Source organism: Camelina sativa, chromosome 4, assembly GCF_030686135.1.
Source record: "Camelina sativa cultivar CO46 ecotype springtype chromosome 4, ASM3068613v1".
Taxonomy (NCBI): domain Eukaryota; kingdom Viridiplantae; phylum Streptophyta; class Magnoliopsida; order Brassicales; family Brassicaceae; genus Camelina; species Camelina sativa.
In genome coordinates, this window is record NC_141883.1 from 25,328,866 (window position 1) to 25,353,846 (window position 24,981).

The following is a 24,981-nucleotide window of genomic DNA, read 5'->3' on the forward strand; positions in this document are numbered from 1 at the left end:
TTCTAATAACTTTTAATAATATATTTTATAATGTTTTTATTGGTCAAAGCCTTAAGACAGAAGAGATAAAACTGGAATATTCACCAAACATCTGCATTAAAAATTTAAAACGATAATTATTATAAAATAAAAATGAAGTCCTAAAAGGACAACTAAATTAAAACAGAGAAAGTATAAGATAATAGATATTAATTTATTAATATCACTATAAATTAGCTAAATGTCATGGTTCCAAGTCTCAACATTATTTATTTATAGAGGTTTTACTATATGTGGTAGCTAACTATAGATTGTAAATATTATGTGAAATAGTAACTTTAGTTAAGGTAACACCAGCTACCAATAAAATACAAAAGAAGCAATATAAATCGCATTTTGGTTTCAGTTAACTATAAACTCAACAATGGGGGAGGAGGAGCATATTATAGATTTAGAACTGACAAGAAACAGAGTAATTGGTTCATTTTGAACAGAACAATGTGGTTCAGTTATGGAACCTCCAGCTACCATACTTTTACATTTGTCTTGGCCTCGAAGTTCAAAATTAAATCAACACCTGTTCTCACTCTAGGTTTGCAAATACGCGTACCCGTTCTGCTGCACTTGTTCTTCTTGCAGAGACCTCTTCCCGACGATGGTAACAAGGCAAAAGTTATGTTCAATGGTAGAAGACAGCATCAAACTATACATATAAACTCTACAATCGGGGAGAATTTTATGATTTAGAACTGAAGAAGATGGAATTATATAAAAGACAACTAGATATACCAAAAATAGTCAAAAGGTACATACGAATTACCAAAGCTAGATTGATTCACAGTCTTACCAAACAAACGTCTATAACTATTAACTAGAGAACATTAACACATAGATGGCATGCCTTATTGCTTTTTACCTACTCCTTGTCTCATTGTTTACTCTTTTATACTCTTCTCTTCTTCTTCTGACTTTCATCTTCAATGATGTCTCTTTCATTTCTTCTCCCTACTCATCCCATCACCATACATCATACCTCTTCCTCGATGTTGTCACGCTGCACAACCTTTTTACAGCAGGCGCAGAGAGTCTTGATATGAGAAATGCTTGACTTGAGTTGCAGTGCATCGCTAACACTAAGATCCTCGACATGGTCTACAAAGGCATAAACTTCACCACGATCCTCAACCGCTTCAAGCTCAGCTCCAAAACCATGGATTTCAACACTTTGGAGAGTGTTCTTTTCAGGGTTGAAGTAGAACACAAAGTAGGGATTACATGTATATTTCATACACAAAACAAAATCACCTGTAGCCGCCACTCCAGCAACTTTAAATTCGCAGGATTCAAGGACTTCATTCTGCGGGAGAGTGTAGACATATTTCACCCATTCTTGTGTCTCGACATCCTCTAGAACCGACATACACAGCTCAACGGTACGTCTTCCACCAGCGTCAGCAAAATTGCAATTAACCACACCTAATTTACCCTTAGAGTTGACCAGACTCAATCCACTAAGATGCTTTAGATGATCATTAAAGCATGCTGCGTCGATAAAATTGAACTCCTCAGACCTAACATCAAAGCGAACTAACACAAAAGATCGTGGACCATATGTAATAGCTAAGTAAAACAAAACCCCATTGATGCATATCCCTGCAATGGAACAACGATCATAACACCCATCAAAAGAGATATCCTTAGTCCTCCAATTAACTTCTCCAGATCCTATTGTTAGAATGCTATCTTGATCCAAAACCTTGAATTGCTCATCAATGGGATCAAACCCTAAAAAGCCATGAGACCTGCTGTACTTCATAACTTCATATCCCTCATACATTCCGGTGATAGGGTTACAAATCAAAGGAGTGTCCTTCTCAATGATCCGCACAAAAGGGAAATAGATCAAACCTGAGGCATAGCTACAAACGAAACTGCTAACGTCTCCTGTGACCTTGGTATGGTAATCTAAAAGAAGCGACTTCTCATATCGGCGGTTCTGTGGCTGACGCGACGAGAAGAAGAACCACTCGTTATGTTGATATCGTTCGACTCCGAACAAGAGACGAGGACGAGCCGAGGATCTGGCCAGGAACAGTTTCTTGAAATCCGAACTCCGTAGCGTAGACGCCCAATGCTTCGACAGGGTACGAAACTTAGCCACGTACTTTGACGGCAATCTCGTGAAAATCTCGAGAATCAGATCAGTTGGGAGCGATTCCATGTTTTTCCCTCTCTCCATCGGACTCGCCGGAGTGCGTGATTGCGCCGCCGGAAAAGAGATACGACGACGACAAGGGTTGAAATTTATTTGTCGCTTTTTTTTTTTTAATTAAACTCGCCTGAGAGTAATAAAGAAACAGAGTGAGTAGATTTATAATATTTGTGAATAAGCTAAATGGTTTTTTTTTGGTTGGTCTCACGTGCCAATGAATTTGGTATGTACAGTAACCATGTGGTAGCTGTAACTAGATTCTGAAATACAAAGACGATAGAATTAAGTTTGAACAACTTCAGCTACTAGTAAACTGTACAAAACAGGCAAATAGAAATTGCATTTTTGTAATACAAAGGTAGATTTGATTTACACAGACCTATCAACGTCTCTAATAAAGAACATAAACGCATAGATGACAATCCCCATTGCTTTCACCTATCCCTTCTCTCTTCTCTTATATATATCACTCCAAAGATCGTCTTCTTTTTGTCTTCATCCCTTCCCTACTGTGTCTTTCATTTCTTTTAGTAATGATGATTAGGCTGAGCTACTTTATTACAGCAGCCGCAGAGGTGCTTCACTTTTGAGATGCTTGACTTGAGTTGCTCTGCATCGTTAACGCCAAGATCCTCTACATGGTTAACAAATGCATAGACTCTACCACGATTCTCAAACGCTTCAAGGTTAGCTCCAAAACCTTTGATTTCAACACTTTGGAGAGTGTTCCTCTCGGGATTGAAGTAAAACACATAGAAAGGTTTAAATGTGTATTTCATGCACAAAACAACTTCACCTCTAACAGTTACTCCAGCAATGGAAAAATCGCAGGAATCAAGGACTTCATTCTCCGGCAAAGTGTAAACATAGTCCACCCATTCCTGTTTCTCAACATCCTCTAGAACCCAAATACACAGCTCAATGGTACGCCTTTCACCAGCTTGACCACGCTTCCAATTAATCCCACCTAATTTACCCTTGTAGTTAACCAAAACCAACTCAGTAGTATCAACAACTTGATCATTATTAAAGCATTCTGCGTCAATAAACTTAAATTCCTCAGACCTAACATCAAAGCAAACAATCACACACGACGATTCACTAACTTTCTGAGCTAAGTAACACAAAACTCCGTTGGTGCATATCCCTTCACTCAAAGAACGATCGTATGCAGGACAACTCACGATATCACTCCTCCAGCTCAATTCACCAGTTCCAAATGTCAGAATCTTATGGTGTTCCCTTTGATCAGAAAATGGATAAGCCTCAGACAATACCTTGAATTGCTTTTGCTTGTCAATGGGATCAATCACTAAGAAGCCTCGAGCCTTTCTGTACCTCATCAGATCAGGTAAGCTCTCATACATTCCGGTGACAGGGTTACAAATCACATGCGATGGATCTTTCGAGAACCACATATCGGGAAAATAGATTAAACCTGAGGCATAGCTACAATTGTTTCGGCTCACGTCTCCTGAGAATTTGGTATGGTAATCTAAATGAGAGGACTTATCGTACCGGTTATGTGGCTGAAGCGACGAGAAGAAGAGCCACTCACCGTTTCGTTCGGCACCAAGTAAGAGACGTGGACGGTTCGAGGACCTGGTCAGGAACAGCTTGGTGAAATCTGGACTGCGAAGCAGAGCCGCCCATTGCTTCGACAGGGTACGGAATCTAGCTACTGATTTCGCCGGCATTCTTGAGAATATCTCGAGAATGAGATCATTTGGTAGTGGTTCCATGATTTTTGCTCTTTTCATCGGATTTGAAGAAACGTTTGTTGTCGCCGGAGTTCGTGATTGTTTCGCCGGAGAAGAATAGATTTAGTGATACGATAACGACAACTCGACAAGGCTGACATTTGATGGGCCTTTGGGTTCTGAATGAGCGAAACCCATCTCTTCATTGGTGTATTACATCTAAAACGCCGTCGCTTAAGCTCATTTGTCATCTTTCGTTTAATTTTGGTCTGTGCTCACGTGCCAATGAAGTTGCTAATTGCTAGTAATGTAGTTAGATACTGTAAGTGGTAATAAACTTGTATGAACTTTCATAGGAATTGCTAAATACTTGGTAATGAATCATTAGGCTTAGCAGTCCTTTTTCCTTTACATTAATACATTTTTTTATTTTTAATTGAAAGTAATAATTTTGTAAACTTTGGCTAATCCCGTTCTAAATTCGGATTTGATTCGGTTTCTGTTTATAAAGTTCTTATAGGCTTTGATTTAAGAAATTTTATTAGGTGTAATTTGTGTTATTTTGGATGAAATGCATGTTTTTCTTGAAACAGAATAAATTGGTTTTTCTTTTCTTTTTTAATTAATAGATTTGTTCAATTATGGTTTATGGATAAAGAAAAAATGGAATTTAGGGTACAATGTGAGTTAAATGTGAACGTAAGAGAGGACGGAAGCATGGGATAATGATGAAGGGAGCGGCGCTTAAATCTGAAAATCTCGAGAATGGAAACACACAACACGTCACTTCACTCTCTCACGATCGAACATGTGATTCTTGTGTGCTGCGACGACTCGTGACTCTTGCCTCTCTTTTCTCTCATGTCTCTTCCGATCCTCCTCCGAAATAAGGAAACAAAACAACAAAAGGATAAAGATAAAAGGAACATCGTTAAAAGCTTTAAAGCTTTAAAGTGTTGTCTCAAGAAAAAAAGAATTATTGGAACCCCAAAAATACTTCGAATGGTGTCGTGCTTTCATACCAAACAAGATTGAAATAAATCAAATTCATTTACTTACCTTTAAAAAAAGAAAATATAAATTGATCGATCATATGTTTAAACTTTAAACTATGAGATATGAATAAATTAGTAGTTAAAATCATTATCTATTACTAATAAGTTTTGGCTAATTTCTACCCAAAACCAAAGTTTACAAAGATTTGCCTAGCGTAAACCAACAGATTAATAAACAAACAAACCGACTCGTTTGTAATAGCCAAGCTTAATGAAACATTAATGGGATTACCATGTGTGTGAAACTGTTTTAACTTCTTCTTTAAGCTATCATCAAAATTGTGTTATAAGTCAGCACTAGAACTGTTTGGAATGTAGCCATGTAGGGGACATCTAGAAATAGGGATTATAAATATTAGTTTTAAGCCTTTGATAGAAATTTTGATAAAGTTGAAATCAAATGGTTAAAGACTTTTTTATTTTTCCTTTTCTTTTGAAAAATAACAGAATATGAGAAAGTAACGGTCACATGCGCGGGTGAAAAAAGCAATTCTATGGGAAGTGAATCGAACCGTGACAATATTTAAGCACTCACATACTCTTTCTAAGCTCCATTATCATCATATCCTCTTCTTTCCTTCTTCACTCTCAATCTTAGTTCTTCTACTACTTCACTGCAACACAAATGGAGAAATCATCATCAATGAAACAATGGAAGAAGGGTCCTGCTCGTGGTAAAGGCGGTCCACAAAACGCTCTTTGTCAGTACCGTGGAGTCAGACAAAGGACTTGGGGGAAATGGGTGGCTGAGATCAGAGAGCCCAAGAAGAGGGCAAGACTTTGGCTTGGTTCTTTTGCTACAGCTGAAGAAGCAGCCATGGCTTACGATGAAGCTGCCCTCAAACTCTATGGTCACGAAGCTTACCTCAACTTACCTCATCTTCAGCGTAATACAAGACCTTCTCTGAGTAACTCTCAGAGGTTTAAATGGGTACCGTCAAGGAAGTTCATATCTATGTTTCCTTCTTGTGGTATGCTAAATGTGAATGCTCAGCCTAGTGTTCACATTATCCAGCAAAGACTAGAGGAACTTAAAAAAACTGGACTTTTATCTCACTCCAATTCTTCTAGTTCTTCCTCCACTGAATCGAAAACTAATACTAGCCTTCTTGATGAAAAGACCAGCTGCAAGGGAGAAACAAACAATATGTTCGAAGGTGGTGATCAGAAGAAACCAGAGATCGACCTGAAAGAGTTTCTCCAGCAGCTAGGTATCTTGAAGGATGAAAGCCATGCAGAAGCAAGTGAGGTAGCAGAGTGTCATTCCCCTCCGCCGTGGAACGAGCAAGAAGAAACTGTTAGTCCTTTCGGAGCTCAGAACTTCAGCTGGGATACGCTGATCGAGATGCCAAGAAGTGAAACAGCAACGATGCAGTTCGACTCTAGCGATTTTGGAAGTTATGATTTTGAGGATGATGTATCCTTCCCTTCCATCTGGGACTACTGCGGAAGCTTAGATTGAGTAAAAGCATTTCACTTGTAGATCAGATTCAGAAGTACACATGGTTTTGGGTTCAGTGTAGTGTTTGGAGTAGATACATAGGTAGAAAGAGATATGCTCCGAGTGTAGTTTATTACTATGCAGCAATAAATTGAGTCGGTGTACTTCTGGTATGAATGAGTCGTTTCGTGTTTTTTGGGATATCAATGAAGCATGGTCATTTTTTCTCAATCCTTTTAGCACAAGTGTTAGAAAAAGTATGAAAATCACAGTCCTAAAACAATGATATGTTTTGTGCAAGTAAACATGCAAAAGCTTCCTTATCATATCCACTTTCATGAAGATCATATCTAATATCCTAATAAGTATGGTCGTATGAACAGATTTACCTGTAAACCATGATTCCCGAAATGACCAGTGCAAATTTCATCGCGAAAAGAAAACGACGAAATTGACTAACGTAGACCACGTCTACTCTAGACAATATCTACATAACTATAACAGGCCTAAACAGAAGCTACAGTAAACCTTCATGACTTTCTCAGGGTTAAGCCATAAAAGGATCCCTTATCAATGGAAAGAGTAGAGTAAGATCAAACACGAAAGCGAAAACATTACGAATACAACAACCTCACTGATTAAGCACAGAATTCCTCTTCATTCCAATATAAGAAATAATGCAACAGATACACTAGTCATTCGAAAGAGAGTAATAATTCTCAGTAACTTGACACTTGATCAATTTTTGAGTCTGTGGAGGAGACAAAAAAAACTAACCCTACAGATCATTTATATATAAGGGCATCACGACCAGGTCCAATACCAATGTAATGGATGGGCACACCCACCAGTTCTTCAATCCTCTCAACATATTGCTGTGCAGCCTTTGGAAGATCAGAGTAATCTCTGACCGAGGAAATGTCTGTCTTCCATCCAGGTAACACTTCATACTCCACCTACAAACATTTGGACAAATAAGAAATAAGTGCCATTTCCTAGACATTAAGATGATACTCTGTTTTCAGGACTTTATCAGATACTATAGGAACATGTTGAAGCAAATGATTTGCCTGTCAGATAATCAAACTAATAACAAAAGAAGTCTCCCTATCCATAAATGGAGACAGTCCGACATATGTCAGAGAACTATACTTACTTCCAGTTCTTCAAGAAGACGAAGATCGCCAGGGAATGATTCAACAGGGGTGCCATCACGCCTCTTATAAGCCACACCAAGCTGGATTTCATTCAGATCCGAAAGTACATCAAGCTTAGTGAGATTAAGTGATGCAAATCCATTGATTTGGCAAGAAAATTTCAGCGCAACAATGTCAAGCCAGCCACACCGACGAGGACGACCAGTTGTGGTGCCGAACTCCTGCCCAGCCAACCTAAGAAGGTCACCACCTGGGCCCAAATTTTCTGTTGGGAATGGGCCTGAACCAACTCTTGTAGTGTATGCTTTCACCTGAGAAAACAGGAACATCAAATGCTTTCACATCTCTTTTATTGCTTGCAGAATAACCGTATGCCAAATATATGCACAAGATCAATGCTACTAAACTCCTCACAACATAGGTTAAACAATACCAAGACCAGTGCAGAAAGAAAAGTCTAAGAGTGAGTAACATGCTTACCACTCCAATAAGATCACCAACAACTCTTGGTGCAATACCAAGACCTGTGCAGATCCCACCGGCTGATGGGCTGGAGGAAGTAACAAATGGATATGTGCCAAAGTCAATGTCCAACATTGTAGCTTGACCACCTTCGACCAAAATCTTTTTCTTCTGAGAAATCGAGTCATTTATGAAATGGACAGTGTCAGTTATGTAAGGCTCCAATCTCTCAGCATATCTCTTGTATGCTTCAACTTCTTTCCGAAGCATGTCTGGAGTATATTTGAACCCTTCAAACCTTGCCGCTGCATCTGATAGTAAAAGGTCAAGCTTTTGAGATAAAGTATCCATGTGCCTGAGATCACCTACTCTAATACCATTCCTTATCACTTTACTAGAGTAGGCAGGACCAATTCCCCTCTTCGTGGTGCCAATGAACGACTTTGCAAGCTCAGATTCCCTGAGCCCATCAACCTCTTGATGGAAATCGAATAACAAGTGAGCACGATCAGAGACCAAAATCCTTCCTTTACAGGAGACATCACTGGACTCCAAACCATCAATCTCTTTGAAGAGACCTGGCAAATGCACCACAACTCCGTTTCCAATCACACAAGTAGTATCCTCGTTCAGTATACCTGAAGGCACAAGGTGAAGTGCAAACTTCTTTCCTTCCGCATTATATATAGTGTGTCCAGCATTAGCTCCACCCTATGGTAACCACAAATCACAAAACTCAAACATAAAGACTCAAACTTTGCCAGAACAATCAAATCAGGAACAGAAACTTTACACATTCAATTCAAATGTTCGCAAATCTCCAATTGCAAGCAGAGACTAAATTGACCACATATAAATGAATTCAATCCTTAAACAAGAATCTGACAAAAAGAAAAAGGTAAAAATGTCAACTTTACCTGACAACGAGCAACGATGTCAAAGTGTTGGGCTAAGATGTCAACGAGTTTGCCTTTACCTTCATCGCCCCACTGGCAACCTAGGACACCGGATACTTGACTCAGTGAACCAATCCGTCCAAGAGACTCAGTGGCGGCTGAATCAGTTGCAACGCTCAGTGAAGCCGAGGCAGCTGGACGTTTAGCAGAGCAAGAGACGAAGCTTCGAGGGTGGTGGTGGAGCTGAGGATAACGGCGGTGATAAGGACCACCAACGGCGAATCTTGGATTGGAATTGAGAGAGAGGGAAGAGAGAGACATCTTTCAAATGAGAGAGAGAGAGAGAGAGAAGAGGAGGTGACAAAGTCTTAGGGTACGCGCCGGCACTTGAGTATGCCGAAACCTGAACAAAGACCTTTTTCAAACTGAGCTCAGGTCAGGTGAACTTAAATGACCATTTTGCCCTTCACATGAAATATGTTCTAAATCAACAATTAACCAAAAGCATTAAACCGAAACCCAATTTTACAGTTCATACATCTTCAGATCTTCTAGTTCGAGCCATCAGTTGAACCGGAATATGGAATGAATTTGATTTGGTTAAACCGAGACTAAAACCGGTCGTAACACAAAGCAAAAACTAAACTGAATATAAAAAGACAGCGTTTTGTTTGCATGATATATATGCATATGATTGATGGTGTACCTAACTCAAAACCCAAAGATATATTTATTCCTTTTCAAAAACGATCGATTTAGCAATGAATCTTTTCTTTTTTTGGTTAAAGTTTTGGAAATGAATCTTGAATGATTCTGCCAAGTATATATGTGTATATGCTTCTGCAGCTTCCAGAGGTATTTACTTTCAAAGTTGCAACTTATTTTTTTGAGATTTTTTATCAGATGGTTTTATGGTGACATTCTTGAGGCAACCCTTGTTCTTTATAATTAGTCCGGTCAGTCACCACTAGCTCTCGATCGTCTCCACGTATCATTGGTGTAGCTTGAAATGTAGAGTTTGTGTGAAAGTAGCGAAGATGTTGTCTTGCTATTCATCAGTTGAGAGAATTGAACAACCCAGTCTTCTTCATGTCCATTAAGAATTTAGGCCATCGGAGGAATTTCATAACTATTCTAATATGTTATAATATGCATCTAATATGTTATAACTTGTGAATTATACGGCCCATGTTATATGTATATATAATATGTTCTGCTACATTTACGTATAACTATTAGTTTGTGTTGGTTTTCAAAAATGTAAATCGTAATATGTAGAAGCTTGATTTATTTATTTATGTAATTTGTCTAAGATTTCTCTAATATTTTTAGTCATTCTCTTTGCATTTTTGCGATATGATAGAGATCATGCATGTGTTCATTGTTTTATTTTGCATGCAATACTAGATGTGCTAGCTCCTTACTTATTTCCAAATATTACGATAATTTCAAAAGAGTGACAGTAAATATATATTTGTTTTTAAATTTAACAACCTTTATTTAAATTTAAACCACATATTGACGCATTTCTACGACGTTTTTATTTGTTAAAGACTATCTAAAACACAGGCATATAGCCATATATGCAAAGAGATGAATGTCCAAATATACATTATCCAAGAATCATTAATCAAAATAATTTAATGTAATAGAATATATATAACTAGACATACTCCAACCATACTCTTCAAGAAGAAAATAGAGCAACCAACCTCTAACTTAAATTTCACCATCAAACCAAGAACAAAGGAAAGCATTATGATCAACTCAAAAAGTACATTCATCCTCACATTATCTATCCTAATATGCCTCTCCATAGCCATATTATCCGAAGGTCAAGCTACTCCTTTTCTATTGCAATTTGATCGGTGGGAAATGTTGCTTCCGAGCATCGGTATATCCGCCATGCACATGCAACTTCTCCACAACGGCATGGTCATAATGTTCGACCGTACTGATTTTGGTATCTCAAATGTTTCTCTACCCGGAGGCATCTGTCGGTATGATCCTACTGATACCGCGGTCAAGTTCGATTGCACCGCACACTCGGTTCTCTACGATGTTGTCTCCAACTCATACCGTCCCTTGCAAGTCCAAACCGATACATGGTGTTCTTCTGGTGCGGTTCTTCCCAACGGAACATTGGTTCAAACCGGTGGATACAACGATGGTGAGCGCGCTGCTCGAATGTTTACCCCTTGTGGTTATAGTGAAACATGTGATTGGATGGAGTTTCCTCAGTATCTATCCCAACGTAGATGGTATGCCACCAACCAAATCTTACCCGATGGACGAATCATTGTGGTCGGAGGAAGAAGACAATTCAACTATGAAATTTTCCCTCGACACAATTCTAGGTCTAGAAGCTCAAGATTTGAGTTTCTTAGAGAAACTTCAGATGGAAGTAACGAGAACAATTTATATCCGTTCATACATCTTTTACCTGATGGAAACTTATTTGTCTTCGCTAACACAAGATCCATTGTGTTCGATTACAAAACGAACCGTGTCGTGAAAGAGTTTCCAGAGATTCCAGGTGGTGATCCAAGGAATTATCCAAGCAGTGGTTCTTCTGTACTATTCCCATTGGATGAAACCAACGACACTAACGTGCAAGTTGAGATAATGGTCTGTGGAGGCTCTCCTAGGGGCGGCTTCTCACGTGGATTCGTGCGTGCCACTTCCACGTGCGGGAGGCTAAGACTGTCCGATCAGAATCCAAGTTGGGAAATGGAAACCATGCCCTTACCACGTGTCATGGGAGACATGCTACTCTTACCCACGGGTGACGTTATCATTGTAAACGGAGCCGGAACTGGTACGGCCGGGTGGGAGAAGGCACGTGACCCGGTTATCCAACCCTTGATTTATCACCCGTTTGATCATCTCTTCTCTGTTATGTCCACGCCAACGCGTCCTAGGATGTACCATTCCTCAGCTGTTTTATTACCAGACGGTCGTGTTTTAGTTGGCGGAAGCAACCCTCACGTTTATTACAATTTCACCAACGTTGAGTATCCCACGGATCTGAGCCTTGAGGCTTATTCTCCACCGTATCTATCTTTCACGTCTGACCCAATACGTCCCAAGATATTGACAAGCGACAAAGTATTGGGTTACAAGAGATTGTTTAACGTCGATTTCTCCATACCTCAGTTTCTGACCGTTGATCTTCTCTCTGTGAGGATAGTTGCACCTTCCTTCACTACACACTCCTTTGCCATGAATCAGAGGATGGTAATCTTGAAGCTACTCTCTGTGACGCGTGACCAGCTAACAAATTCCTATAGGGTCAGTGCCTTGGGTCCATCAACAGCTGAGATTGCTCCTCCTGGATACTATATGATGTTTTTGGTGCATGCAGGTATACCCAGCTCAGCCGCTTGGGTGCAAATTGAGTGAACCTTATTTAGATGATGAATAAATTGAAATGTATGTTACATTACATGTTTGGGTTTATAGCATAATTATATGAATATGAGAGAGAACAAAAATAAGAGGGAGGAAGAGAGTAGATACGCAAGAATGAGTCAGCTCGAGTCTGTCTTATGCTGAATAAATTGACTTTTTTTAATATAACATTGGTTTGAGTTTAACAAACAGCGTTTTGCTAACATAATATGACTGATGGTGTATACCTAATTCAAAACCCAAGATTATTTCTTTTCAAAAAGAATCGATTTGGCAATGAATCTTGAATGATTCAGCCACGTATATATGTATATGCTTGTGCAGCTTCTGAGGTATTTACTTCCAAAATTCCAACTTCTTTTCGAGATTTTGTTCAGCTGGTTCTTTGGAGACATTCTTGAGGCAATCCGTATTCTTTAGTCCGGTTTACAACTTGCTCTTGTCTCCATGGATCGTTGTGTAGCTTGAAATGCAGAGTTTGTATGAAAGTAGCAAAGATATCGTCATGTTTCAGTTTAGAGAATTGAACAGCCCAGTCTTCTTCAAGTCCATAACTAGATTTTTGTCTCTCTGCTTCAAGCAAAATCGAGTCTCGGAACAAAAATCTTTGCCAGAGCTTCTTTACATTAGCCAGTCTAAATTGTATCTCTGTCTCACTGAATCCCTGTTGGAGATTTCAGATTATGAATGAGTCTTGAGATTAGGAGCAGATAAAGTTGAGGACAAGACAGAGAAGTAGAAGGTGTGGTTTACCCGGAGAGTGTTTATGAGATTTGGAATGTCATCTTCGCTGACACGTACTGCAAAGCTTTCGTAATTGAGCACGTTCTCATACGGCAAGTAGATTCCGTCCTAATAAAGACACATCAACAAACGGATCAGACATCTTAAGTTTTTGGAATGTATAGAATGTGTTAAGTTCAAGGTATATTACCTGGATGATGACTGGGACACATCCTTGTAAGATACTATCTTCCATACGTCCACTCCAACCATCTCCAGGGAACGCACCACAGAAGATTGAATTGGCTATGTCCTTGTGGTAATTGTCAGAACGCAATGGAGTTACAATCACATCTTCTGTGTGCTGCTTCCCGAGCTTACCTTCTATGTTAGGACTCGAACCAAACTCTTCTGCTAGCTTCTGCCTGATTCCCATACTATAGCTGCATTAGATGTTATTGGAACGTTATATACATCTCCAATAGGAATGCTGTTTTAAGCACAGCACGATTTTCGTATACGATTTCAACATGATTTCTTTAAGTCAAAGACTTACGAATCTTCAGGCCGTCCATGTTGGTACGCAGGTCCGAGATTCCCATTGAAGTAAAACAATGTTTTCCGCTTCTCCCGAGGCCTAATAATAAGTAAACGAACAACTTTCAGGCCTTGAGTTTTAAGCGATATGACAGAAACAATGTCCAAGAACCATCAGAGAATATTACCTTGCCCAGTAATTGGCACGCATTGAGTAAGGATCAGGAACTTTCCAAGCTGGAATCACGAGATCTTTGTGAGGGTCAAAGCAAGGATGATCTCCTCTCCTCTCATCAGATATACTATCCCAGTTATCACCCCTATAAGCTGTTGTCGAATGGTTATGCTTAGAGTTCGTGTTACCCCAGTGAACTAGCATCATGCTATTCCATATCTCTTTAGGAGCATAGCAAGCACCTTCATCCCATGAGAAAAACTGCCTTTTCCAGGCGTAAAAAGATTAGCCACATTAGTGTGGAGAAATCCGTGTAAAAAATCAAGAAACAAGCTTTGAGATAAAATCCTATAGTTGTATGCATCATCATACCCAAATATGGTCTCTCCCAGATGTGCGATTCCAGTATGGATATTTCTCAACGATGTGGTCATAAGCCCTTTTGTAGAACTCTAAGGTAAGTGAGCTTCTTAATCCAGTATGATTCTGAAAGTAATAAACACCTAGACAATATATGAGTTCTAGAGCTTCTGCAAGCAGAGAATCAAAAAGGTGAGTTTCTCAACCCAACCTGCATGTTAAGGTGAGGTGCATCATCAGCACGAGTAATAATGCATGAATCAAGAACAGGAACAAAGAAGAAATCTGCCTCTTCGGCATTCAGTGTACGATGAGTGGTGGCCAAAATGTTCTCGTAGAATGCCATCTTCACAAATCAAAAGAGGCAAAGAAAGGGCAAAGTTATTGTTCAATTCAAATTCAGGAGAAAATGGCTAAATTATATGGTATTCGACTCAAGTTTAGTAGGAAACCTGGGAACCATATAGATAATCTGTCCATACTGTTGCATTCCTCTCATCATAGATCCTATTAACACATTCAAGTTTAAAATGCCGTCCCTGCAACATCAAATTCAAATCTGAGGAGACTGATAACTTTTATCATAAAAGGTGATTTAACTTTTTTGTGTAAGGAAAAAAAGTTTGGGTTGTGACCTCAAGAAGTAAACTGTTGAAGTCTGGGGGTAGATCATAGATGTATATAAGAGGCCTCTTTTTCTTCACCACAGCACTTAGATTAATGATATTTCCTGGGACTTCTTTATCACTTGGAACTTCAAGATGTGCTGGTCGAAGCCATTGTGGCCACTCTCCAACTGTCGAGAGAGTGGATGGTATACTACAATCTGTTCCAAACCAGCCTTTATCACACTAAAAACAGCGGTAAAAAACAAGAAAAAAGACACACAAGGTTAGGAAAACATTAGATTACGAATATGCAACCTCTCTCGGTAGCATGATGTCAAGTTTGATGATGTGAATGAAGCATCTTACCTGACAGAAACCTCCTCGGCATTTGCCATGTCCAGAGCACTGATTAACACAGGTACATTGTACAGGAATTTCACAGAACCGTCCCCAAAGACAATCATATTTGCAGTCACATTCCTCTTTGATTTGCACCTTTAAAGCGTATGCATCTTCTGGATCCACATTGCACCATCCTTGTTTGCTACTGTTTGTTGTTAGAATATCTAAGTCTGGTTTCGACCAATCTGTCATTTTAGGTTCATCAGGATTCGCCGGCGAACTGTAAATACATATGCTTAAGTTAGAGAGCTTTTAAGCTTGAATTGAGAAACAATAAGACTGTAGAAGAAACTTACCTAATTTGAAATCCACATGACTCTGGCACTGGACGGTTTGGATATTTTGTGCCTTCTCCACAAAAGCACATTGCTCTTGTGGTATCACAATGTGTAGAACAGATCGAAACAACCCATGGACCATATGGCATCTCAGGTGTTTTCTCGTAATTGCAGTCTAAGCGCTGCTTTTGCGAACAATCTTCGCCTACACAGAACAGACAAAGTAACTTCATTTACACACCGATCTCAATAGTTGTAATAACTAATAACTAAATAAAAAATATCAGCTGTTAGTTAATGTTTGCAGGATTGTTGTGCATTACTTCACCATCTACAAAGCAATCAACTTAAGTTCAAGAAGAATTCAAATAGCCTAAACACTAACCAGTAAATCCAAGGAAGCAACGGCAAATTCCAAATTCATGGTTACAAACACCTTCACCACTACAATCATTCATACACTTTCTCCCACCAATTGGCTGCCAGAAAAAAGAAAAAAGAACAACCATTATAACAAAATCAAAGAAACAACATTGTTTCAAGATACACCAAAAGAAAACTCACCTCAATGATGTCAACTTCTTTGGTAACTGCATGACAACTAGAAAGCCATTGTCCAATCTCAGCTTTCCACGAGGCATTTCGATAAACAACTGCACCGTGTGAGTCAGCAGGAAACCGGCGATCAAAGGAAACAACAACTGATTGACTAGACTCTCCAGTAACTTGCGTGATTGATTCATTACTTGGTCCACAAAGATTCTGAGCTTGCCTTATACTAACAGAATCAAAAGAAGGCAACACAGGACCGAGAAACAGATGAACCAGTGAAACCAGAACAATGACAGAAGCAATGGTAGCTATCTGAGACCATGAGAACTTCCATTTCTGGTGAGAAAACATGATCCTCTAAGAAAGAGGAACCCAAAGTTCTTAGCTTTCAAACTTGACAGCCTGAGTCATCATAAACAACAATCAGTATGATACAAAACCCAAATTCTCACGAAACATAAAATAAATGGCGTAAAACGATTATTCAGGAAGATAAATGATTAACATAATGGAATCGTCAAAGTAACTGAGCAGAAAAAGAAAAAGAAAGGAAAGATAGACATAGACCACAAGGTTGGGCAATAAAACCATAATTGCGCAATTATATTTAAAAAACTTAAAGCAGTAAGCTTTGACTCGAAATGCAAACACTTTAATGGCTCCTAGAGAACACAAAACAAACCCAGAGAGAAAGTAACAATTTTGAAACCGATTCATACACAGGAGAACAATGGCGTTTTCATACAATGGATCCAAAACGAAGGATTTACAAAATTAAAAATTTTAAAAAACAGAGAGCTATAAATAAAACATATTACCAGAGTCACAAGAATGAGAGACATAACATTTTTGTGAAGAAAAAAAAAAAGAGAAAGAGAGAGAGAGAGAGAGCGACAAAACTCACCAGCTCTGAAGGGAAACATCTCATGGGTTTACAACAACGATGGGAAGATTTATACTATGAGTCTCTAACTCTCTATATGATTAATCATTAAACTACAAAGAGAGAGAGAGATTTGAATAATAATACTAAATTAGTATTAAAATGTTTCTTTGAAATTTGTAATAATGAGAGAGAGAGAGAGAGAGAGACGGCCACGGGGATCTCTGGGCTGGCCACAGCGCCGGGAAGGAAAGCAATTGATTATGGAAGTGGTCGTCGTGTGCGTCATGTTTGTTCCTCTTCTTGACTTCTTTAATTATCTTTCCTTAATTCACCGTCTTTCCCGGTACGATCTCGTTAACCGTTTCGAACCGGTTTATTTTTGGTTTTTTCATCCAAAGCAACTTGATTTTATTTTGTAACCGTGCCGGATTTTATCAATTTAATCACTTCAAATAATAAATTAACAGTAATTATGAAATTCGGAGAGGCGTTGACGGCTGTGGGCAAAACGGTAAATATGTCTCTTTCGCTCTTTTCTTTGGTTTCATTGTCTGAGAAAAAGACCGTGGTGGAGTGACGGCACTACTCCAACAAACAGATGTATAAATTACTAATTTATCCCCGGTGATGGCAATTGTGTGTCCGTTTTTTTCGAGCATCTTTTGTATTTTAATTTTATTTTTCACTAAATGATTGAAATTTAAGACTCACGTGAGTTTTACACACTAACGTTTCGCTTTATCATGAATCATGATGATCTCAGCGAAGACTCCACAAATTTAAAAGTCTTTTTTTTTTTCTTTCCGAATATTCAAAAGTTTTATTCATCTTGATTCTTCTTGACAGCAATTTTATTTCGTTGGATGTCACATCTTGTATTTCTAGATCCTAGCTGCTAGTTTTAAGACTTACCTATACCATATAATCACATTTTTACTAATATATTCTCTCAGTGCGGTACATCAGGCAATATAATTCATGTTATTCCATTTAGATGGGGTTTACAAAATCTAAAGATGTACTATTGACAAATACTGCCACCTTTGCAACGAGCCAATTAAAAAAAAAAACTCGTTAGAATTTGTTAAGTTGTCACAATCCACCATAAAACTTTATGTTGTTTATACAATTGGGTAATCTACTGTAAATTGAAAACAGACAGGTTCCATGCATTGTTAAAAGAGAGAAAGCTCGTGGTTGAGGTGAAAACGTGATAGAGTTTCTTATGTTACATATATAAATATAAAATTGGCGATGCACAAAAAACTGCTCTGAGCTGCTGAGCATGATACTGTAATATCACTGGACGGTTGCATCTATATTTTTTAGTTTCTTTAATTATTATTTTACTTTCCAATTTAATTATTGTTTTACATAAGTCTGGTTTGAATGTTTTTTTTTTTATAATTTTAATTAGAAAGTGAAGTCAACGAAATACAGTACTTCTGCTGGAGTATATTCCTCGGTCTAAGGATGATGACAAGGGCTTCTTCCCAAGTTCATATATACATGTTGACAAGAGCTTCGCAACGGCCCTAGCCCTTTTATGAAACATTGAAACTATTATATAGAGCTTGAGTATGTTGACAAGGGCTTCCCAAGTCCCATGACATATTTTGAATTTTTTCTTCGCCCACCACAACTTGGTTTTTTATTTTCATGATTTTTTTTTTAGTTTTTATAAAGTTGTAAGTTGATGAAAGTGAAACTAAAACAATCTTGATGATCTTATAATACGAAATGAATCTACCTTAATTATGTCACAACTCACAAATCAAAAAAAGAAAAAGAAATCTACCTTATTTCACCACACATTATTGGATTTTGAAAAACAAAACCAAACTAAAAGATAACACATTGAAACATTTCATCATGGTTGGCGGGCAATACATATTAGCAATAATACCTAGGTGTTTACTGTTTAAGGTCTGTTTTTGGGGAAGAGATGGTTGGACAAAATCGATTTGGGGGATTCAGTGGACGAAGTGGCGTTTCTAAGAAATCCCTTAAGTTCTTTGGCCACTTCAACCATTTTGGGAACTTCCCCTCTATCACCCATGCATCTTTCTGAGAGGAAAATGAAAGCTTCCATTCGACTACGCTCTTCTTCTGAAATTTCACCCATCTTTGGATCTACTACGTCCTCAAATCTTCCCTCACCAACGGATTTAGGCAACCATTTTGGAACCTTTCTTTCTAAACGGTCCCTTTGAAGAATCCCACCATAAAGCTCACGAAAATTCTCTTCTCCTGTTATAAGCTTTTGTATAAAAATTCCAAAACCGAATGCATCAGTTTTCTCCGACACTACATGATTGATCAGATAGTTATCATCAAAGTAGACATACGCTCCCTTTGCGAAACGAGAGCTAAGCTTGACAAATGTTTCTCCTTCCGGAATTGAGACGCATCTAGAGAAATCATTCAGCTTCGCAACACCATCTTTATCCAATATTATATTCCGAAGATTCATTTAGCATATACGAAAGGCCTTTGGAAAGCAGAGTGAAGATAAGCTAAAGCTGTTGCAACATCTTCTGCTATCTTAAGTCTCTTTTCCCACGACACAACTATATTCAAATCAATAGAAGAATAATGTTTCTCTGCACCATAATAAACTAGGAATGGAATATCAATCTCAAGACAACATCCCACCAATTTCATGAAGTTTTTGTGACCGCTCACCATCGATGATATCGCTATGTCGCGGGCTTCGGGGTAAAAGTCTCTAGGGTGAGGAGGCTGTGCACGCCATAGTTTCTTGACGAGTATCGTGCGATGGTTAAGTGTACCTGAATACCACCTCTCATAACCAAATAATCCAGAAACAAGACTAGACTTGCAAAAGTTTTCGGTAGCGTTGACTATTTGATCAGCTGAGAAGAATTTGATAGGATTAGATTTGCCATCACAACACTCGATGAGCTCTTCTAACAAAATCTCCCCTCTCACACGTTCCAGGAACAACCTCTCGTTCTTAATAATGGCTCGCAACTTCTTGTTTTTCCACCGATCCATCCGAAAGCCTGATCAATTAGAAAGAAGACCAAGACTGAAGATGTCACACTCTGACTTGAAGATCAGATCAGATATAAAGTCAACTTGTCGTTGTTGAATATTCTACAAACGCGTCCTTTCACTGTTCCACAAAACTTGGGACAAATATGGTTATAATTTACCACTTCACATGAAATTCCCGGGGAAGAAGATGATAAAAATTATTGTTATCTTATAACAGAAATGCAAATTATAATTGGATAATATTGTCCTCATTGACAAAAAGAAAAATAAAAAAAATACTCATGTAACATGTAGAAGGATGGGATAAGTCAAATATTTACACGTCTCTAACAGATTTTGTCTGGCGATAGACTATTTGTTACGAATATGTACAATCACATGTAAAAGAAGAGCATGTGATCCTGCTACATAAATTAAGACAAATGATGCTACACAAGAAAAGTTGTAACTAAAACTCAACAACCTTGTTTGTTCCTTTTAGTTATTTCTTTTCCCCTTAGCTGCAAGACATATTGAAAATATGAATAAAGCAGTGAACAAAGTACAGCTGAATATAACTAGGATGATGATGATGATGAATTTCTTGTGTATATATTTTTAAAAAGAAAATTTGGTTAGATAGATCAACCACTTCAAACGATACTTTCGTACCTTCAAACTATTTAATACCAAAAAAAATGTTACAACTTTGACTTAAAATATTAGTTGAAACTGTAGTAAAGAATACAAAAGAATCAAACGTATTAGAGATTTCATTTAATTTCTGCAAACCACGAAAGAACGAGTACTCTCACACTTTACACCGCACATAAACATGTCCATCCATGCATGTGAATAGAATCACAAAGATGTTATTGCTTTGCAAACAAAAAACAAAAGGCATCATCAGCTTAATTAAACAAGGAATGAGAGAGAGGACAAAGTGACGTAGCAAACTGCAAACATATAAGAACAAAGTGGAATATAGCATCCACGATAGTCGATAGTGGTAGGTTAGTTTATCAGTTACCTTTAAGCAAGGGGCCGGCATGATAAAACAAAACTTAAAAGTAGGTCAATTCAATCGATTAAAAGAGATAGAGGATGTTTTGGAGAATAAAAAACAAATCGAGGGACTTAAACCGAATAACAAGAAGGAAAAGAAAAAAAACGCTTAAAGCCGTGTTCGGAAACTGTATCGTGTGAGTCCTCGTGATCATCTCCTTACACGTACGTATGTGTATAAATTCAATCAATCAATAAAAATTCAGTTTACCCATTCCTTATAATTTCAATCGCTCCCATTTAATCGCAAAGTTATTATTATTATTTTTTTTTTTTTCTGGTTGGCTTATTTATTTTTGCCCCATTTTTTAAAAATAAATGCACTGCAACTTGTCTTGAAATCTGGGGTTAAAAAAGAAAAAGAAACTTCGCTATTGGGTTTTCTGGAAATCTCAGAAACGATTTTTTTGGGTTTTCTATACTTCGCTTCCTTACATTAGCTTTGGTGTTTTTTTTTTTGTTGGGTGTGAGGACATTTTTCCATGGTGATTGCTGCAGCTGTCATCGTGCCTTTGGGCCTTCTCTTCTTCATATCTGGTCTCGTTGTCAATCTTATTCAGGTTTGGTTTGGTTTCTTTTTCTGATTCGTTTTTTCTGTCACTTGTTTTTTTTTTAAGATTCCGTTACATTGTAGATCCTTTCTTCTTTTTACATACCTCTTTCGTATTTGATTCACTGCTTTTTTTAGGGTTTCCGTCCGTCGAGATTGGGTTTGTTCTAATTCTTTCTTATTTGTCGGTATTTTCTAAATTTTGAGTGTGTGTGTGTGTGTGTCACATATGATGAGTATAAGCTCCAAAATCGACTCGTGGAGCTCATGCACTGAGCTGAAGAGTGTTATTTGTTCTGATTTATTGTTGATTTTTACAACTCTAGTATGCTTAATTTCCTTATTACACACACACACGCACGCTCCCGTCCTCTGCAATTGTATTCTCAACAGTTTCTAGGTTTTTGGGATTGAGGAAGGAACCTTTCATGTTTTCAAAGACCCTTGTTGATTTCTGAACTCTTGTTTGCTTCAGTTTTGATGTTTACAACGTATTTGTTTTTCAGGCACTTTGCTATGTCCTCATTCGGCCGCTGTCTAAGAACACTTACAGGAAAATCAACCGGGTGGTTGCTGAAACCTTGTGGTTGGAGCTTGTTTGGATAGTTGACTGGTGGGCTGGAGTAAAGGTATCCACCTGCTGCGCCCTGCGTTTTTCGTAGATTTTGCTTATCTTATCCAACTTTATGAGTTCCTCTGACATTTCTTGTTTCTTTTGCTCTAGATCCAAGTGTTTGCTGATAATGAGACCTTCAATCGAATGGGTAAGTTTATCTATGCTTATTGGCAATCGAAACAGCTTCTGATGTCTTCTAAGAAATAGAATTCCTGTATAAGAACGAATCTGTAATTTCATTGACTGTCCTACAATTTTTCTTTCAGGCAAAGAACACGCTCTTGTCGTTTGTAATCACCGTAGTGATATTGATTGGCTTGTTGGATGGGTTCTGGCTCAGGTACATAATGATAAATTTAATCTCACAGTTTCATCCACCTTCTTTTTTAAGTTTTTTGATGAGCAATCTTGTATACTTGCAATGGGACCATGTCTTGCTTTCTAGTTTCTAGTGAATAGATATTTTCTTAGGTAGAAGGTCAAAGTCCCTAGTGATCCCCTTATTAGCTAAGAGGAATATAGCATCATCATATTTTCTTTAAAAGGCTCCATGGTATGCTGTTTACATCTTTTGATTTATTATTTCATGTCTTTCCTTGCAGCGGTCAGGTTCCCTGGGAAGCGCTTTGGCTGTAATGAAGAAGTCTTCCAAATTCCTTCCAGTATGTGAATATATATTAGCTTAATGCTGTAAATCAAATAGTAACCTTAATTTCCATGTCTGGTTCTCTACTATAAGCTAGAAATGTGATACCTGGCTTTGTGTTTGAAAAAAGATTTTTGTTTTAGGTTAATACACTACTCCTTTTTTATCTGTTACATACTCCATAGTATTCATAAACATAGAATTTTCACCCACAAACAGGTCATAGGCTGGTCAATGTGGTTCTCAGAGTATCTGTTTCTGGAAAGAAATTGGTCCAAGGATGAAAGCACCCTAAAGGTATGGGTTTATATTATTCTTTTGCAACTCATTTAGTTTTGCTATTGTGTAAAATGTGTAATAATAGTAAGTGCAGCTACCTCGTTCATGAGGGGATTAGCCTGAAAATGCAGAATCTTCATTTCCAGACCATGGGTTATGTGTGTTTGTCTAAATTTACAGTCAGGTCTTCAGCGCTTGAGTGACTTCCCTCGACCTTTCTGGCTAGCCCTTTTTGTGGAGGGAACTCGCTTTACGGAGGCTAAACTCAAAGCGGCACAAGAGTATGCAGCCTCCTCTGACTTGCCTATCCCTCGAAATGTGTTGATTCCTCGCACCAAAGTAAGTTGTAATATTTTTCTTTTTGCGCATTCTTGGGGAAACTTCATATCTTAACTGTGTAACCTTTAAAGAGCAAATTACTATGATTGATCCAAAATATGCCTGGGTAGCCTTTATATGTTTCGTCAGATCAACTTGCTGGTTGTTATTGTGTCCCTAATTACTAGACTTGGCTTGTATTTTTGTTTCAGGGTTTTGTGTCAGCTGTTAGTAATATGCGTTCATTTGTCCCAGCCATTTATGATATGACAGTGACTATTCCAAAAACTTCTCCACCGCCCACGATGCTAAGACTATTCAAAGGACAACCTTCTGTGGTAAGCAAGGAAAAATATGAATAGGTTGTATAACAATTGAATCTTGCATTCTTCTCACAACGAATTTCAAAGTACTCACTGCGTTAGATCATATCACAATACATTTTTTTACTGGAACTGAAACGAACATAACTCTATATATCACCGTTGCTTACATAATGTGTAAGAAACTGTAGGACTCATAGCATCCCAAAGCTTTTTTTTCTTTCTTTTTTCTATTAAACTCGTGACCTCATGAATGCAAACCATTGCTGCTGGTTTCAGGTACATGTTCACATCAAGTGTCACTCCATGAAAGACTTGCCTGAATCAGATGACGCAATTGCACAGTGGTGCAGAGATCAGTTTGTGGCTAAGGTAAAAATTATGGATGTTGGTATTCCAATTTTCAGTTAATGTCATTGAAAAAAGCTAGGAAAAACTTTCATTTTTATACCCTCATCTGGGCTCTCTGATACAGGATGCTCTGTTAGACAAACACATAGCTGCAGACACTTTCCCTGGTCAACAAGAACAGAACATTGGCCGTCCCATAAAGTCTCTTGCGGTGAGTCTATAAATAGAAGTCACTACATTCTCTTGGTGGCATCAATAAACTCACAAATCACTTGATCTCTTTTCTCAGGTGGTTCTATCATGGGCATGCGTACTAACTCTTGGAGCAATAAAGTTCCTACACTGGGCACAACTATTTTCGTCATGGAAAGGTATCGCGCTATCGGCGCTTGCTCTGGGTATCATCACTCTCTGTATGCAGATCCTGATACGCTCGTCTCAGTCAGAGCGTTCGACCCCAGCCAAAGTGGTTCCAGCAAAGCCAAAGGACCATCACAACTCAGAATCATCCTCCCAAACAGAAGTGGAGAAGCAGAAGTAAAAAAGTGGATATCAAAGATCAAACAACAAACACAAGAAGAAAAGCGTGTCAGTTTTGTTATAAGAAACAAAAAAAAAAAAAAACTCCCCAAGTGAAAATCCCTTAATTATATTGTCAACTCCGTTTTGTTCATCTACTATTTACTACTACGACTCTCAGCCTTATGTCTATTAGTCGATTGATGTATAGGGTCATGATCAAATCAACGATTTTATCCCTATAGACCTTGGGGATATTTTTCTCAAGCGCATAGGCCTTGTATAACTTTCTATTACTAGATTGGAATTTGGGATTTGAAGATATTAAACTCTCCTTCTTTAAAAACAGTTTCTTTATTTTCTTTCGTCTTGACAGTGTAGACACAACAATCTGTTTTTGCAAGAGCTTCATGGACATGGACACATGTTCGAAGAAAAAAAATCAGAATCCGGTTCACGAATTTAACTATATGATTAAAC

General features: G+C 38.1%; 5 protein-coding genes and 3 pseudogenes across 9 annotated transcripts; 3 read left to right on the forward strand and 5 right to left on the reverse strand.

Annotated features, from left to right (window-relative positions):
* Positions 1 to 743: 743 nt before the first annotated feature.
* Positions 744 to 2,452, reverse strand: LOC104781666 (F-box protein At3g57580). The gene has a single exon (XM_087510697.1). It carries the CDS (start codon positions 2,216 to 2,218, stop codon positions 1,007 to 1,009), a length of 1,212 nt encoding a protein of 403 aa, XP_087366823.1. The 5' UTR covers positions 2,219 to 2,452; the 3' UTR covers positions 744 to 1,006.
* A 21-nt stretch (positions 2,453 to 2,473) lies between these two features.
* Positions 2,474 to 4,087, reverse strand: LOC147946181 (F-box protein At3g57590-like). Its single transcript, XM_087510696.1, has 2 exons — positions 3,750 to 4,087; positions 2,474 to 3,665 (listed from the first exon to the last, which is right to left on the reverse strand). The coding sequence occupies exons 1-2, from the start codon at positions 3,949 to 3,951 to the stop codon at positions 2,719 to 2,721; spliced, it is 1,149 nt and encodes a 382-aa protein (XP_087366822.1). The 5' UTR covers positions 3,952 to 4,087; the 3' UTR covers positions 2,474 to 2,718.
* A 1,416-nt stretch (positions 4,088 to 5,503) lies between these two features.
* On the forward strand, positions 5,504 to 6,618 carry LOC104781667 (dehydration-responsive element-binding protein 2F pseudogene; annotated as a pseudogene). Its single transcript, XR_015597114.1, has one exon. The product of XR_015597114.1 is annotated as a dehydration-responsive element-binding protein 2F pseudogene (transcript).
* A 407-nt stretch (positions 6,619 to 7,025) lies between these two features.
* Positions 7,026 to 9,408, reverse strand: LOC104781669 (adenylosuccinate synthetase, chloroplastic). Its single transcript, XM_010506391.3, has 4 exons — positions 8,924 to 9,408; positions 8,025 to 8,717; positions 7,544 to 7,855; positions 7,026 to 7,343 (listed from the first exon to the last, which is right to left on the reverse strand). The coding sequence occupies exons 1-4, from the start codon at positions 9,221 to 9,223 to the stop codon at positions 7,173 to 7,175; spliced, it is 1,476 nt and encodes a 491-aa protein (XP_010504693.1). The 5' UTR covers positions 9,224 to 9,408; the 3' UTR covers positions 7,026 to 7,172.
* Positions 9,409 to 10,581: 1,173 nt separating this feature from the next.
* On the forward strand, positions 10,582 to 12,502 carry LOC104781671 (aldehyde oxidase GLOX pseudogene; annotated as a pseudogene). Its single transcript, XR_015597126.1, has one exon. The product of XR_015597126.1 is annotated as an aldehyde oxidase GLOX pseudogene (transcript).
* On the reverse strand, positions 12,452 to 17,181 carry LOC104781670 (uncharacterized). 2 transcript variants are annotated; one of them, XR_015597125.1, is made up of 14 exons: positions 16,853 to 17,181; positions 15,961 to 16,350; positions 15,782 to 15,875; positions 15,415 to 15,601; positions 15,083 to 15,338; positions 14,744 to 14,959; positions 14,561 to 14,647; positions 14,320 to 14,454; positions 14,121 to 14,234; positions 13,762 to 14,013; positions 13,593 to 13,673; positions 13,248 to 13,479; positions 13,067 to 13,165; positions 12,452 to 12,977 (listed from the first exon to the last, which is right to left on the reverse strand). XR_015597125.1 is itself a non-coding variant. In XM_010506392.3 (14 exons), the coding sequence occupies exons 2-14, from the start codon at positions 16,297 to 16,299 to the stop codon at positions 12,687 to 12,689; spliced, it is 2,379 nt and encodes a 792-aa protein (XP_010504694.2). In that variant the 5' UTR covers positions 16,300 to 16,350; positions 16,853 to 17,134; the 3' UTR covers positions 12,452 to 12,686. The 2 variants fall into 2 exon arrangements, 1 of the variants encoding a protein (XP_010504694.2); XM_010506392.3 differs by having other exon boundaries at positions 13,762 to 14,009; positions 16,853 to 17,134.
* Positions 17,182 to 18,543: 1,362 nt separating this feature from the next.
* Positions 18,544 to 20,042, reverse strand: LOC104781672 (non-functional pseudokinase ZRK15 pseudogene; annotated as a pseudogene). The gene has a single exon (XR_015596184.1). The product of XR_015596184.1 is annotated as a non-functional pseudokinase ZRK15 pseudogene (transcript).
* Positions 20,043 to 20,985: 943 nt separating this feature from the next.
* On the forward strand, positions 20,986 to 24,847 carry LOC104781673 (1-acyl-sn-glycerol-3-phosphate acyltransferase 2). The gene is made up of 11 exons (XM_087510698.1): positions 20,986 to 21,459; positions 21,956 to 22,078; positions 22,174 to 22,213; positions 22,332 to 22,405; positions 22,668 to 22,727; positions 22,931 to 23,008; positions 23,171 to 23,329; positions 23,521 to 23,646; positions 23,911 to 24,003; positions 24,107 to 24,193; positions 24,272 to 24,847. Exons 1-11 carry the CDS (start codon positions 21,382 to 21,384, stop codon positions 24,521 to 24,523), a joined length of 1,170 nt encoding a protein of 389 aa, XP_087366824.1. The 5' UTR covers positions 20,986 to 21,381; the 3' UTR covers positions 24,524 to 24,847.
* Positions 24,848 to 24,981: the final 134 nt, after the last annotated feature.